At 38.6% G+C, this 16,264-nt stretch overlaps 2 protein-coding genes and 1 pseudogene across 4 annotated transcripts; 2 read left to right on the top strand and 1 right to left on the bottom strand.

The window, feature by feature from the left end:
• Positions 1-317: 317 nt before the first annotated feature.
• Positions 318-7,751, top strand: LOC142524209 (transcription elongation factor SPT4 homolog 2-like). 3 transcript variants are annotated; one of them, XM_075628054.1, is made up of 7 exons: positions 318-842; positions 928-1,019; positions 1,128-1,183; positions 7,090-7,151; positions 7,381-7,450; positions 7,534-7,561; positions 7,604-7,751. In XM_075628054.1, exons 1-5 carry the CDS (start codon positions 663-665, stop codon positions 7,438-7,440), a joined length of 450 nt encoding a protein of 149 aa, XP_075484169.1. In that variant the 5' UTR covers positions 318-662; the 3' UTR covers positions 7,441-7,450; positions 7,534-7,561; positions 7,604-7,751. The 3 variants fall into 3 exon arrangements, with proteins under 3 accessions (XP_075484169.1, XP_075484168.1, XP_075484167.1); XM_075628053.1 differs by having other exon boundaries at positions 319-842; positions 7,547-7,751; XM_075628052.1 differs by having other exon boundaries at positions 323-842; positions 7,534-7,751.
• Positions 7,752-8,203: 452 nt separating this feature from the next.
• LOC142524210 (uncharacterized protein At2g23090-like) lies at positions 8,204-9,338 on the bottom strand. The gene is made up of 3 exons (XM_075628055.1): positions 9,202-9,338; positions 9,074-9,114; positions 8,204-8,574 (listed from the first exon to the last, which is right to left on the bottom strand). Exons 1-3 carry the CDS (start codon positions 9,272-9,274, stop codon positions 8,458-8,460), a joined length of 231 nt encoding a protein of 76 aa, XP_075484170.1. The 5' UTR covers positions 9,275-9,338; the 3' UTR covers positions 8,204-8,457.
• A 509-nt stretch (positions 9,339-9,847) lies between these two features.
• LOC142524013 (subtilisin-like protease SBT1.7) lies at positions 9,848-12,965 on the top strand (annotated as a pseudogene).
• Positions 12,966-16,264: the final 3,299 nt, after the last annotated feature.

Genomic DNA, 16,264 nt, shown 5'->3' with positions numbered 1-16,264 from the left:
TTTATTTAAACAAATTTTTCAGTTGGGCTTTTGCAAATAAGCCTTCAAGAAGAAGCTGGAATAAATTGTTCAATTATTTTGTTCTAGTTGAGTGATTTACAAATGAACCCCTACCCCATATAAAAAGAAGTCTTTTACACTATCTATATCTTTTACTATAATGGTAAATATGTCAAACTTTTTCCACAACTTTCTATGTCATTTCAAATAAATTTATAATATTCAAGTTCAGAGATCTTTATCACGAACCTAGAACATTCAAATCTTTCCCCGTTATCAACCAACATATCTAAAATATTCTTTTTGTCTTAGAGTGAATGCTAGAGTTCTTGAAAGGGTTTCGGTCGTCTTCAAGCTGACAACATCTTTGCATGTTGTTATACCTATTTGAATGTGTTATTGTTGAATTAATATGAATTTTACGATTGAACACAACTTACGTGTATTTCTTCTTCTTGTTTTTTTTTTTTAACACGTTGATATTAATCTATTTGTTGAGTGAAAAGTAGAGGGCTTTTTAATTTAACTTGGTGACCTTCAGGTAATTTTATTTCATGGACAAGGATTTTTTTCCTCACATAGATATCGAAGTTTTGTAAGAGATTTCATAGCATATTTGTTGTGGTGCTATAAATGGGGAAACCTCAAACTGTCTTTGTTATATGATTCCCATCGGCATAATCGGCCCCTTGAACTTCTGTACTACTAAAAGTTTTAGCTGTATCAAAACAATGGCAAATCAAGATAAAGTAGGAGGCGTCGTGGCAGCACAGCTACCCACAAGCTTCGGACATGAGCTCCGAGCCTGCCTCCGATGCCGTCTCATAAAGACGTACGACCAGGTTGGTTTCACCTTCTGTTTGTTCCCTTTCGATTTCTTGTTCATTATCAACCCTAAAGAAAAGAAAAGGCCTAATTTCTTCACAGTTTTTTGAATCGGGGTGTGAGAACTGTCCTTTCTTTAAGATGGAGGAGGATCCTGAACGAGTAGCTGACTGCACTACCCCCAATTTCAATGGGTTTGTTTCTCTTTTAATTTACTTAAAAAATCAAAAATAAAATGCTCAAAATGAGTAAAGAATTCTTTTGTGAAATCTATCGCATGTTATGATTTTAATTATGGGTAGGGTAATCTCAATCATGGACACAACTAGGAGCTGGGCTGCCCGCTGGCTTCGCACTGGTATTTAACTTTATACTATTGCTTTCGTTATTGTTTATTCGAATTTCTGCGTGTATAAAATGGTTAAGAAATTCGGTAACAGGTAATTATCCTCCAAAGCATAATGTAGGTTACTTATATATGATTCTGTTAGGAATTAAACTATCAAAGATCAAACTAATTTGAGAGAAAAATCAATCTATTCAACTCATAGATTTAATTTACAGAAAGAAATAAAAAACTCTCGGATCTCACAGCACTCTCAATCTCCTCTACTTGGGATTAGGATTCCTCAACTGGGAATGAGATGATTTAAACAATAAGCTGAAGCCTCTATTTATAGAGGATATTCTGCACATGTTAATTGGTGTGGATGGACAATGGCAGCCATTGGAGAATCAACAATGGCTGCACCTACCATGGACCTTCTAGATGGTGGCTGGAGATTTCCAAATTGAGTTCTTCATTTCTCCCCCTCCAGCCATATCCAAAACAAGCATTCCAGCTATGTCTCTGCATAGCTCTAACTTTTCTCGCGTTACCACTTTTGTCAACATATCTGCTGGATTCTCCTTCGTATGAATCTTAACTAGTCTCAACAGTTGTCGATCCATAACTTCACGTATCCAATGATATCGAATATCAATATGCTTTGTACGGGAATGGTACTTGAAGTTCTTGCTTAAGTCGAGAGCACTTTGACTGTCACAATGTACCTTGTACTCTTTCTGCTTGATTCCAAGTTCTTGAAGATATCGCTTTAGCCACAACATTTCTTTCCCAGCTTCAGCGACAACAATATATTCTGCTTCTGTTGTGGATAAAGCAACACACTTCTGCAGTCGTGACTGCCATGAGACAGATCCCCCCGCGAAAGTGTAGATATATCCTGAAGTAGATTTGCTACTATCAATATCTCCGGCCATATCTGCATCCGTATAGCCCTCCAATATTGGATCAGCTCCCCCGTAACAAAAACATAATTTAGTAGTACCCTTTAGATACCTGAGAATCCACTTTACTGCCTCCCAATGCTGCTTCCCAGGGTTGGAGAGAAAACGACTCACCTTTCCCACTGCATGAGCAATATCTGGCCTTGTGCATACCATTGCATACATCAAACTTCCAACAGCTGAAGAATATGGTATTGATGACATTTCCCCGATCTCTTTCTTGGATAAAGGACATGCACTCTTGCTCATCTTGAAATGATTGGCAAGTGGAATGCTGACTGGTTTGGCGTTGTTCATGTTGAACCTCTCGAGCACACGTTCAATGTACTTCTCCTGAGATAACCATAACCGTTGGTTGTTTCTGTCTCGAACAATCTGCATTCCCAAAATCTGTTGAGCTGGTCCTAAGTCCTTCATTTCAAAAAACTTAGAGAGTTCATTCTTCAACTGACTAATCTTCGTTGCATCCTTTCCCACGATCATAATATCGTCTACATAAAGTAGAAGAGCAACGAAACTCTCGTCTGAAAATTTCTGAATGTAAACGCACTCATCTGCAGCAGTTTTCTTATAGCCTTGACTTGCCATGCATGAGTCAAACTTCTTGTACCACTGCCTTGGTGCCTGCTTTAGACCGTACAAGCTTTTCTTAAGCTTGCAAACGAGGTTATGACTTGAAACCTCAAAACCTTCTGGCTGCTCCATATAGATTTCTTCTTTTAAATCCCCGTGAAGAAAAGCTGTCTTCACGTCCATCTGTTCAAGCTCCAAGTTCATACTTGCTACCAAGCCAAGTATAACTCGGATTGACGTCATCTTGACTACTGATGAAAATATCTCATCAAAGTCAATTCTTCTCTTCTGTTGGAATCCTTTGACTACCAATCGTGCTTTGTATTTCACCACTTGTCCGCTGCCATCTTTCTTCATCTTGAACACCCATTTGTTTCTTAGTGCCTTCTTCCCTTTTGGAAGTTCTACGATCTCATAAGTGTGATTCTTCTGCAGAGATTCCATCTCATCTTGCATTGCTGACAACCATGTTTCTTTGTCCTTATGAGATAGTGCTTCTTGGAAACTCTCTGGTTCTCCATCTTCAGTAAGCAGAAGGTACTCGGATTCCGTATATCTTCTAGATGGAATCCGTCCTCGTTCAGACCTACGAACTTCTGGAATAGTCTGAGAAGATTCACCATCATCTGGGCCTTGTGATGATCCTGGAACATCTGGTGGAGTGGGTTGTGGCTCCCCCTGCTCAACACCCCTTTCTTCCTCAGCTTCTGCTTCTGGCATGTATTTTCTGTCACTATATCGAACGAGTTTAGTGCTGCATCTGAATTTAGAGCACCAACATTTGACTTCTGAGACATTGTAGGTTTTTCAATGTCTTCTATTGTCTGACTTTCATGGAACACAATGTCCCTGCTTCTGATCACCTTTTTTTTCTTTGGATCCCATAGTCTGTATCCAAATTCTTCATCTCCATAGCCAATGAAAATGCATGGAGTGGTCCTTGCATCAAGCTTTTGTCTGTCCTTTCCAGACCACAGTTTCTCCGGAACTTAAAAATTCAGTGGTACTGATGGTGATCTGTTGATCAGGTAACAGGCGGTTCTGACTGCTTCTCCCCAGAATGACTTTGGCAGTTTAGCCATACTGAGCATACTCCGAACACGTTCCATGATTGTCCGGTTCATTCTTTCGGCTACACCGTTGTGTTGAGGGGTGCGAGGGACCGTCTTTTCATGTCGAATGCCGTATGTTTTGCAATATGCATCGAACACCTTGGAAGTGTATTCGCCTCCATTATCTGACCGGAGACACTTCAATTTCTTCCCAGTCTCACGTTCTACCATGACATGAAACATTTTGAAGTATTCGAATACCTGGTCCTTCGTTTTCAGGAAATAGACCCACACCTTTCGAGAAGCATCATCAATGAAAGTTAGAAAATATTTATTTCCGCCTAGTGATTCATCCTCCAGGGGACCGCAAACGTCAGAGTGTACCAGACTGAGCAACTCTGATCTTCTCGTTGAATAGGAACTGAATGAGACTCTGTGCTGCTTACCAAATAGACAATGAATGCAAGGATCTGGCGCAACATCTTTGTCAACGATGATAAGCTCTTTCTTTATTAGGGTAGACAACCCTTTCTCACTCATATGGCCGAGTCTCTGGTGCCACAAATTTTGAGAACCCTCCTTCTCAGCTACGTTGAGGGTGTCTGTACATATCTTCATGTGAGTCTTGTACAGTGTGCCACAAATGTGTCCTCGAGCGACTATCAAAGCACCCTTTGACATCTTCCATGTGCCATTGCTGAAATGATTATCATAGCCTTGGTTGTCAAGGGCTATTCCAGAAAGAAGATTGAGCCGAAGATCTGGCACATGTCTGACATCCTTCAAAGTGATTGTATTTCCAACACTTGTCTTTATTTGGATATCTCCAATTCCTACAATCCCAGAGGAACTGGAATTTCCCATCTTCACTGCTCCAAAGTCACCAGCTTTGTATGTCATGAAGTATTCCTTGTGCGAAGTCACGTGGTAGGAAGCTGCAGTATCTACCACCCATTCTGTGTCTTCTTTTGAAACGTGAAGGCATGTCTCATTATGGGTCGAACAGAACGCTACATCTCCAGGAATGATGACTAGCGTTTCTCCACCCTTGTTCTTCGATTGGGAACTGCTCTGGCCTTGCTCCTCTAGCCATTTGTAGCAATTCTTCTTCATATGACCCTCTATTCCACAGTGATGACATTTATACGAAGGTTTTCTGCCATCGGTGGATCTGCTTTTGCTTCTGCCTCTCCATTTGCCTTTACCCCTTTGTTGTTTCTCTTGTTGTCTTCCTCGGGGCTCTGTGACAAGGGCATGAGTCTGGTCTGTGCTCATATCCTTTCTCCTGGCCTCCTCGTTGAACAGGGCATCCTTAACCATGGACATGGTAAGTTTGCCATCTGGAGCCGAGTTGCTGAGAGAAACTACAAGTGTTTCCCAGCTATCAGGAAGCGAACTGAGAAGTAGGAGTGCCTGCATCTCATCTCCAAGCAGCATCTCTACAGACGATAATTGATTTACCAGACTCTGGTACTCACTGGTATGCTCGGCAACAGAAGTTCCACTTTTGAACTTCATATTGACTAACCGCCTCATCAACAGGGCTTTATTCCGAGCGGTCTTGGCCTGGTACATGTCCTCCAGCTTCTTCCAGAGAGCATATGCGTCTGTCTCCTGTGCAACATGGTGGAAGACACTATGATCAATCCATTGTCGGATTTGACCAATAGATTTCCGGTTTAATTTCCTCCACTCTGACGCTTTGGTTGGATCAGGATTTTCACCTTTCAATTCTACGGGATCGAACAAATCTTTACAGCTGAGGAGATCTTCCATCCGAGGTTTCTACAGCGTGTAGTTGGTTGCCGTGAGCATAATCATAGCTCCAGAATATGATGTTGACTCTTCTGTGGTCATCTTCAATATTTATTTATCAAAAAAAGAGCTGAATCTCGTAAAACGGAGTACACCGTTGTGTCCGGAACGGCCGAAAATGGTGGAATAGGCACTTCGGGGTCAGAAATTCTATTGCTGAAAATTTTGGGATCACTATATAACTTTCTGATAGTTCAGGGGTCTCTAAGTCATTACCAAAAGTTCAGGGGCCATTCTGTACTTTAGGAAAGATAAAGGACCATTTTGAAACGAGCAGAAAATATAAGGACCAAAATGCAATTTTCAGAAAATTGAATAGTGCTGATGAAGTGGCACTGACTGGACGCTTACGTGGCAATGACGTGGCGCTGACTGGACGCTTACGTGGCAATGACGTGGCGGGCACTGTTCATCATCTTCTTCGTAAAGAACTTTTGAAAAATCACAGAAAATTCGTTTGATGTCCGATTTTCGATCTGAAAATACCGGTAGACTCGTGGGAACGAGAGCTACGTCGTGGTATAATCAAAACAAGATTTCAGACACTTTCACGAAATCGAATTTTTCACAGAGAGCTCTCCTTTGATGGATAATACCTCTAACCAGGCTCTGATATCACTTGTTGGGAATTAAACTATCAAAGATCAAACTAATTTGAGAGAAAAATCAATCTATTCAATTCATAGATTTAATTTACAGAAAGAAATAAAAAACTCTCGGATCTCACAGCACTCTCAATCTCCTCTACTTGGGATTAGGATTCCTCAACTGGGAATGGGATGATTTAAACAACAAGCTGAAGCCTCTATTTATAGAGGATATTCTGCACATGTTAATTGGTGTGAATGGACGATGGCAGCCATTGGAGAATCAACAATGGCTGCACCTACCGTGGACCTTCTTGATGGTGGCTGGAGATTTCCAAATTGAGTTCTTCAGATTCTTGCCTACGACTATCTTTGTTGTTCATCCAAACTAGTCAATTTCACGGCTGATGAACAGTGACTTCTCCTAGATGGCTCTGAGCAATATTTCCCATTATTTCAACTGACTAGGTAGGTGCATTGTTACTTAAGTAGAGTGCTTGATGTTACTTTTCAAGCCCATTTTTAAGCAAACTGCCTGTCTCCGTGTTGGAGACATGGGTCATCCGTCATTGTAACTAGTGAAGGACATTGAGGGAGATGACAGCTTGAGCGATGGCTTTCGCGAAGACTGGAAGAAAGATCACATTAACGACCAAGTGATTTGATTATGGATCTCTTTTGAAAACTTTGGAAGGAGTTTGTTTTTGGTACTTGAAATTCATTCTTGAAAATTTATTAACTGCTCCAAGTCATTCATGGAAGATCATTTTGTTATTGCCTGCTAAGTTTTTGTTACTTTAATGATCAAAACTTTATTGATGCATCGCTCCATTCTTTTTCATGTTGTTCGGTCCTACAAGTATTTTTGTCATTTTTATATTCTTTTCGTTATGATGGAAGCTTGGATCTTGATCATATCAACTATGATGCTTTCAAAAAAATTTCAGGGAAATTTATTCCTGGTTGCTATACACTTGCAGTTTCAGAAGAACTCCCCCACGACCTGCAGGTATGCTAGATCTAGTTTATTTTCCAATAAATCAGCCAAGTTACACAAGCATTCAAATTTATTATCCGTTTCCCCATTTCACGTTGATTAATTTGTTAACCGCTGACTTCCGTTCATATAATTGCAACAAAATACCCTTTTTAGCCTGGTAGACATGTTTTACTTTCTGTACTTATAAGCTTCTTTTTCCGTTGTTCTTGAGTTGAATCGATTCTGATAAATATTGCAGAATATTTGTGAAGACCAGCGTGTACCATACGTTCCACCGAAACGTTCCCAGGCATCTTGACATCTAAATGGTACATATACGTGTTTGCTTTACGTTTATTTGATATTCGAGGGAGAAGAGGGAGCTTCTTGCTAATTATATCACCTAAAACAGTTTCAAAACCCAGCTGGGCATATGCTTGAAGGAATTGTGCAATCTATCGTCCATTTCACCTGTTGAACTGTAGTAGAGATTTCCATTTCTGAAAATTAGTTGATGGAGCTGGAAAAATTAATTTATGTAAACATTGAGAGTTAACATTATCTACCGTGGAGCTGTTAATCATGAAACCCAACGTTTTATGCACCTAGAGTTGAACTGCAATTTGTGCTTATGAATGTTTGACAAATTATTATAATGCATGACGTCTAATTTTATTTTTATCGATAACCCTCAAATCTTTAGCATATTACATCATTTACATATCAATTTTATTGTTGCAAGTCCGCTTCCAATCAATTCTAATATTTGATGAAATTCATCAAAATCTTTAAACCAAATGGAGGTAGTAGCATAGCGCAACCCTGTTTTCCAGCATGTTGGTCTTGTGGTCGAGGCATCGAGCTCACAATTCGTATATAAAGTATCCCATGCCACTTAATTTAATATATAGCTGATACAGTTCTAATGAACAATATATATTTGATAACTGATTCAGGAGGCGGCTGATAATGGATTTATATATTCATTTTTTACCATAAGAAAATCAAAATTATTGAATATGTTCATCCTACTGCTGTGGATTATTAGATTGAATAAGCAAAAAGAGAAATTTCACATATCATTTGAATCATTGAAAACACCCAAATAAATGCATCTTACTATCATAACCAAACAGTAGTGTGCTACAGATAGCCATCAACTCAGGTAGTTCTTATCATGGCAAACGGAGGAGGAGACAATATAATGCAAACATATACCATTTATAGTTTCAACCCAATAAACCAGCAAAAGTTTACAACATCAAACCAAGCACATTCACAGATTTCAGACACAGTCGGAACCATCCGATTTTCAAGACTTTACCAGAACTTCACATCATTTCAGGTGGGGAAAACAGGTGTGGAGATCAGCTTTTGGATGCTTAGCTTCAGCATGCTCCTTGCATTTTACCTCTGAAGTAGTGCAGATAAAAGTTTGCATGCAAACCTTGCACTGCAGATGAGCGACTCTTAAGTTTGATCGCTAAACGATAAAAGAACTACACAAACACCAATGCAAAATTCAAGAAACGGGATTCTATTCCTTTAACCTCGTAACAATATTGTTCTAAAAATTTAAAGCCTTTGTTTCATAACAAATAACAAGTCATTTAATCAACTATATAAATTTGACCCGGTAAACCAATAGATGGTGGATTTTGCTACACCTATTTATCAGCTAATGATCATCACATCCCACTAATTAATAAAATAACAAGGGGAATTATTGTTCTCTAGATGTAATAAACTAAGGGAACATTTTCTTTAGCTATTATTTTATTCAAGCGTTTAATCACAATTGGAGCTCTAAATTCGAAGAAAGAAAGAAAAAAATCACTCCTTGAAACATAAACCGAAGAAAAACCAATAGAAAGTTCAAAAATTACCCCAAAAAAGAGAAATCTAAACCTAAAACTTGGGGGAAAGGACAGGTATCAGAATTAATAGAGAACCTGGATGGACATGGCCTTCTTGTTGGAATCCAGCTGACTTCCTGCACAGAAAATCAAGAAACGTCAAATCTTGGAGAAACCCTATCTCGATCTCATAATTTAAAATAAAATTATAGAAATGGGTGTACCCTTATTGCCTTTCAACTTCTCCGCGTTCCTCTCCCGAGCCATCTTCGATTTCTGGGCGTTGCCGCCTCCCATAGTTTCAATTCTTTTAGCAGAGCAGGTTAGGAAATTGCCGCATAAATAAATACGTATACACAAAAAAAATATTTTTTTATTTATAATAATAAGATGAGTCAACCATCTCTTTTTTTATAAATAATTATAAGAATAAAATATTTTATCAATAATTTTATTTATTTATTTATGGTGTTGAATGTATTTAATTTTTAAAAATTTATGTTAAGTGTAGTAGATGATTTTGTCTCTGAATTTTCTTACTTTTAATTGGTTAAGGAGCCCGCTAGTTAAATTTATTATAAATTTTATTTTTGTTATAGTTTTTTAAAAACATAATGATTTCGTTATTTAAATAAAACAACCTAATAATATTGATTTTAAAAAACAATAATAAATCATATGAAATCAACAAATAACAATAGTAATAATGTTACAAACACATGTATAATCTAACAATTTATAGGTCTTATTTTTTCTCCCAACTATCTCGTATTTCCTTTGCATTATTTTTCATCAACTCTCACAATTTATTATTATTCTTTATATTACAATTTTATTTTATTTTTGCAATTTTATGTTACGATTGCAATAATGGTAACTGATGGGTGGATGGATGGCAAAAGACTTTACATTATGGGACAGAACATGGGCTAAACCGAAACGATTTTATTTTATTTAAACAAATTTTTCAGTTGGGCTTTTGCAAATAAGCCTTCAAGAAGGAGCTGGGCTGCTGTATATGGGCTTCTTCTTGAAAACATATATTCGTTCTCGGTTATTTTTCTTTTTAATTAATTAAATTATTGAAATACTTATGTGTTTCAAGGTAGACAAGTAACTACTCCATTTCTCACCAATTATTGTGATTGTGGGACTTTAACATTTGGCACGTAGTAGTAGCTTATATATTATGTGAGTCGTTTTCATGAATATATCAATTTTTTTTTCCTAAAAAATAATATAATTTCAGCAAAACAATTTACTTCATTTTACTTAAAAAGTGCATTCGATACTTCATATTTATCTTCACAAAACTCTCGTGAGACAGTCTCATAATTCAATTTTGTGAGATGGATCTTCTATTTGAGTCATTCATGAAATAAGTATTAATCTTTATGCAAAAACATATTATTTTTTTTATTATAAATATGTAGATATGATTGACCACATCAAGCTGCAACTGGAAACTCTCGTTGGTGCGAGATTTTTCTCACGGGGATATGAGGCCGCGTTTGGAGCCATTGAAGAGGCATCAGAATCGAGGTCTGCAAGAGATGATGATGGCCACGGAACACATACTGAGAGCACATCAGCAGGATCGCCAATGGTTGGAGTAAGCCTGTTTGGTTTTGCCGCGGGTACCGTGCATGGGATGGCGAGACATGCTAGAGTGGCAGCTTATAAAGTCTGCTGGCTTGGATGATCCGTCAGCAATGATATATTAGCAGCAATGGAGAAGGCAATAGAAGATGGCGTGAACGTGCTTTCCTTGTCACTTGGTGGCGGCTCGTATTCTGATTACTCCAGAGACATAGTTGCAATTGGAGCATTTGCAGCAACATCCCAAGGCATTCTCGTTTCGTGCTCTGCTGGAAATGCTGGCCCAAGCCGTGGGAGCCTGTCGAATGTTGCACCATGGATAACGACTGTAGGAGCTGGTACAATGGATCGTCAATTTCCTGCATATGTTACTCTTGGAAATGACAAGAACTTTACTGGGGCATCACTGTACAGTGGGAAACCGTTAACTTCCACGACTCCACTGGTATTTGCTGGTAGCGTCAGCAATTCATCCTACGGGAGACTCTGCATGCGAGAGACTCTGATTCAAGAGAAAGTGAAAGGGAAAATCGTGCTTTACGAGCGGGGGCTGAATGCGAGGTCACAAAAAGGATTGGTAGTGAAAGATGCCGGTGGGGTAAGGATGATTCTTGCAAACATGGAAACCTATGGAGAAGAGCTGGTCGCTGACGCCCATTTTATACCAACAGCAGCTGTGGGTCAGACAGAAGGTGATGAGTTAAAGAAATACATCTCCTCTGAATCGAATCCGAGTGCTACAATTGCTTCGGGAGGCACCCTACTTGGAGTGAAGCCATCACCCGTCATAGCAGCATTCAGTTCCAGAGGTCCGAACCCCATCACGCAAGATATATTGAAACCTGATTTAATAGCACCAGGCGTTAATATTCTTGCGGGTTGGACGGGTAAAGTAGGTCCAACAGGTTTATCAGAAGACACCCGAAAAGTGAATTTCAACATAGTTTCTGGTACTTCAATGTTGTACCCACACGTGAGCGGACTAGCAGCACTGGTCAAGGCCGTGCATCCAGAATGGAGCCCTGCATCTATAAGATCCGCACTGATGACAACAGCTTATAGCAAATACAAGAGTGGAAAAGGCATTCAAGATAGTGCAACCGGATTGCCAGCAACACCATTTGACTATGGTGCCGGACATGTTGATCCTATACCAGCACTTGATCCTGGTCTTGTGTATGATGCTACTATTGATGACTATATGGATTTTCTTTGTGCCATAAACTATAGCACAAGTACGATCAAGATCATCACAAAGCAAGAATATTCCTGCAAGGCAGATAAGGAATATATGGTAGCGAATCTCGACTACCCATCTTTTCAGTTCCTCTACAGACAACTTTTGGCCCAAATAATGGTGGTAATACTGCAGCATCAGTAATCAAATACACTAGAACTCTGACAAATGTGGGAATTCCAGCAACTTACAGAGTCTCAATTCCTCAGCAGATGAAGACGGTGAAGATAGACGTCACGCTGGATGTGCTAGATTTCACTGATGCAGATGAGAGGAAAACTTACATTGTGACATTTACGGCGAATTCCATGCCTTCAAGCACAACTAGCTTCACTCATTTGGAATGGTCGGATGGAAAGCACATAGTTAGTAGCTCAATTGTATTTGGTTGGACATGATAAAATTTGTCAATAGTCCTAGAAATGCACACGCTATATATCCCTGAAATTATCTTCTTATCATGAGTAAATCATCAAAAAATCTGAACATTCTATTTGGTCTCTCTTCATTGTTAAAACTGAGGTGTAATGAGTAAAATGCTACTCGAAGAACTCTAAACTTTTCCTCCAAAATGAAGCAGGATTGCACAAAAATATCCCAAGAAAGAGGAGATCATGAAATCGATCATGAGTATGTTATCCTCCTCCTCCATCTATGAATACATAAATATTTACTCCAAAACAACATAGACCACTAACGATTAACTGAAGAAATATGTGGGTTTTTCTTCCCACTGTCCAAAGATTTCGGATTTGTGAATCCGAGCTTTGATAACATAATGAAATTGTTGGACTAAAAATTGCCGAGCTTGTAAGATACGTCTACAAGCATAATACCTGAGTGCTAATTGGTGTAATCCAGAACTTAAGAGCAGTCAATGTTCATCTGCATCTCCTATAATAGAAAACAACCCACAAAAGATATCTATAGATATGGAATAATGCATGCCCGCCTCCCGCCCTTGAGCCTCCGGAGCAAATAGCTTTTAATTTGCATGAGTGCATGTCCATCATCATATCTGCATTTTTCTTGCAATTGTTCCAAGAGTTAATTCGGCCTGAATCCCTATGCCTATTATATAGCCATTCAGATAACGGAGAATTAGACCAGGTCCATGAATTTGTTCGAAGCCCACAAAGACTAAGCACAAATGTCTCAGCCTATTAGATTACTCAAATCCATTAGCATACTTAAAGATTTATCCAGATCCAACTGAAAGAATACTCTGGAAGATGGAACATAATTTAGGCTAAGTGTAAAAATATTATTCGTTGCTTTACTGTTAAAGATGCATAGTGAGGAAGATATACCGATATCCATTTTCACGATTACATCATCTATGACAAAGTTAAGACTAACCAATACAGCATAGCTAAAAAAATAATTTTGGTAAAATGAACATTAAATATGGACTTTTGATTTATATTATGCTCCTTTAATTTCTAGTTATCGAGTACGTACGTACATCTTGTTCGATCATTAATGTCCAGAATTCATTTTCACTAACCAAAATGTTTTCTAAAATTGAAGAAGCATTTACATTGCTCAAAAATAATAATCTTCAGCCTAGCTAGCCTTTTTTATCATATTAAAAACTTGCTAAAGTTGTAAAAATTATGTTGATCTAGTTAATCTAGTCACCATGCAAAATCAAATTGGATGGATATAATTAAGACTTGGATTACCAGAAAGAGCTATAATTAGTATGAGTATCATCAATACATTATCTGTAATTATTTTGAATATTTATTTTTAATTTATTAATCTCGTGGAAGTATATACGTATGCATGATGCACGTACGGTTATCAGCATCACGTATATAAGAAGTACATAAAGCAAACATCTAGGATAAATAAGCAGATTAAAGATTAGGTTGGATATTATCGAGTTCTTTGCAAAATATGTATATAATTATGCATACCTATTAATTTCTCTTTTTTGAAAACAAATTTTCATCCATTAAGAAATAGAATGCGTGCATACACAAAATGTGTTGTCACCCATTATCGTGAATATTGTGTGAATTCACATTGTTATTTCTTCGTTCAGAAAGGATTTACAATCAGAAGTGATACTCACGAGAAATTTTGGGTCTGATTCCAGCAAGTGACACTAGTCCAGACACGGGCTTTGAATTTTCCCTAAGCCTGAAATCACGAAGAAGACCGTTAGAAGGGGGCGGGGAGGGTATCCCAGCGTATCCCCTCCGATGCTCAAGTCAGAGATTGAGGATATAAGGGGTGAGCAGCTAAGGGTGCTGCTGAAAAACAATTTATTGAATGAATGAATCATACGCTCAAACCTAGTATTTATAAGAGAATATCTGGGCCCTGATGGGCCTTGCTATGGATGCGCCGAGAGTTTGGGCCTGATCATTCCTGGGGTATCACCAGTCTCCCCCTCCTAAATCGAACCGAATCGTAGGTTCTAAGTTCGATTAATTGTGTTGTCCTCGGTTTTCCAGGTGCGAGTTGTGCATTTTTCCTCTGTTGCTCACTAATCATCTCCTCACTCCATTCTCACTTATCCCACACAGTATTTTTCTCCTTCATTCAGCATCTCCCCTACGCTCTTGCTCACGCTCATGCCCAAGCCCCTACCCTCGCCTAGCGTCTCGCCACCGTGCCCTCTCGCCTACACCTCCCTTGCACCTCCTACGGCTGTGCTGTGGCTGGGGGAGGATGTGCGCTGCGGCTGGGCGAGCTTGTGCTGCGGCTGGGCACTAGGCGAGGCAGGCAGAGGGCGGTTGCGGCGAGGATTGGCTGGGCGAGGAGGTGCGGAGGCCCAAATTCACTACAATCGTGTTCTTTGAAAATGATAAGCGTTCGAGAATATACTTCTATGAGGCCCAAATTCACTACAATCGTGAATGTTTTGTGTGGTCTCGATTTGTTCCCATGCTTTAATTTCCTGTCTATCAATCGATCTATTATTTGATTTTTAAATGATGTTCGAGTCGGTAGAGTAAATAAACACTTGATTAATTGTCACGAGTTCGAGTTGTTTTACCAATATTTTTTCAGACGATACTGCCGCTGATGAGATCCGGGGGAAAAGGAATGAGTTGGATCGGGTGCTCCACCGGATCTATAATCAAGATAATAAGGGAAATATGAGAAAGATGGATAACAACTTACTAGTTTCTCACTTCTACAAGCAGTCACTCATCTTCTTAAACACTCACTTCATTCCATTTTTCTTCTCCACTCAATCTATTCCATCTCTCTTCTATACAATCATGAGTTCTATATTTTCTAACATTCCCACACTCCCACTGATTGCCGGCAATCTCTATTTACCACCGCTAAAACAACCATTAGGGCCCCGACAAATGTTTGCTGTAAACAACTACACAAAAAATACCACCAAAATCTTTTCGCTCTCTTGGGATGAAAAGAACAAACTGCCGGATATCTTACCAAAAGATAAAGGCGTGGTCGACTACTATATCAAAAGAGATCAGGAATCCTTCCTGAAAAAATACATTAGGGATTCGGAGGTAAAATTTATTTACCAAGAAATGGATTAAAAACACAAAAAAAAAAATTAGTAATTTAATATTTTCACAACTGCTTTTTATTTTAGAAACATTTTGAGTATCGAGTCTTTTTTGTACTTTGTTTTGGGCTTTGTCGAATGAGATTGAAAGAAATGTTGAATTTATAGGGTTAAAGAGTATAATTGAAATAACATGCCAAAATTTAGTTACCCATCAGCCCGGAAATTACAAGAAAATGGAATTATCATTGCGGTACATGCTTTGCTATTTTATTTGCGACATAAGAATATATACTTCGGGGATCGATTCTGTATCCTACCATTCCTACAAGTCATTCGGCTTTAAGTAATATCTTTTTGCTTTATTCAGTTGATTTTATATATCTGTAAACAATACACATACAAATTAGGAAATTCTCGAAGGAAATCAAACATGCAGGCATTGGGCGCCTTTCCCTTACACAAAGCCAAGTAATGAGACAATAATCCTTCCCGTCAAAGTTGATCTTGAACTGTTCCTAGTTTCTCACTCCTACAAGCAGTCACTCTTCTTCTTAAACACTCATTCCATTCCATTTCTCTTCTCCACTCCATCCATTCCATTTCTCTTTTATTTTTTCAACTTAATCATCCTACAATCACGAGTTCTTTACTTTCTAACATTCCCACACTCCCACTGATTGCCGGCAACCTCTATTTACCACCGCTAAAACAACCATCAGGGCCCCGACAAATGATGGCTGTAAACAACTACACAAAAAATACCTAGCAAAATATTTTCGCTCTCTCGGGATGAAAAGAACAAACTGGATATCTTACCAAAAGATAAAGGTGTGGTCGACTACAATATCAAAAGAGATCCGGAATCCTTCCTGGAGAAATACATTAGGGATTCGGAGGTAAAATTTATTTACCAAGAAATGGATTAAAAACACAGAAAAAAATTAGTAAT

This window comes from Primulina tabacum, chromosome 14, assembly GCF_025594145.1.
Source record: "Primulina tabacum isolate GXHZ01 chromosome 14, ASM2559414v2, whole genome shotgun sequence".
Lineage (NCBI taxonomy): Eukaryota > Viridiplantae > Streptophyta > Magnoliopsida > Lamiales > Gesneriaceae > Primulina > Primulina tabacum.
This window is presented reverse-complemented; position numbering and strand designations above follow the sequence as displayed.

Coding starts and splice junctions, on each gene's coding strand:
- LOC142524209 (XM_075628054.1), top strand. CDS start 663: ATGATTCCCATCGGCATAATCGGCCCCTTGAACTTCTGTACTACTAAA. Junction 843..927: donor TCATAAAGACGTACGACCAG/GTTGGTTTCACC, acceptor ATTTCTTCACAG/TTTTTTGAATCGGGGTGTGA. Junction 1,020..1,127: donor ACTACCCCCAATTTCAATGG/GTTTGTTTCTCT, acceptor AATTATGGGTAG/GGTAATCTCAATCATGGACA.
- LOC142524210 (XM_075628055.1), bottom strand. CDS start 9,274: ATGGGAGGCGGCAACGCCCAGAAATCGAAGATGGCTCGGGAGAGGAAC. Junction 9,115..9,201: donor GAAGTTGAAAGGCAATAAGG/GTACACCCATTT, acceptor TTTTCTGTGCAG/GAAGTCAGCTGGATTCCAAC. Junction 8,575..9,073: donor AGAAGGCCATGTCCATCCAG/GTTCTCTATTAA, acceptor GCTCATCTGCAG/TGCAAGGTTTGCATGCAAAC.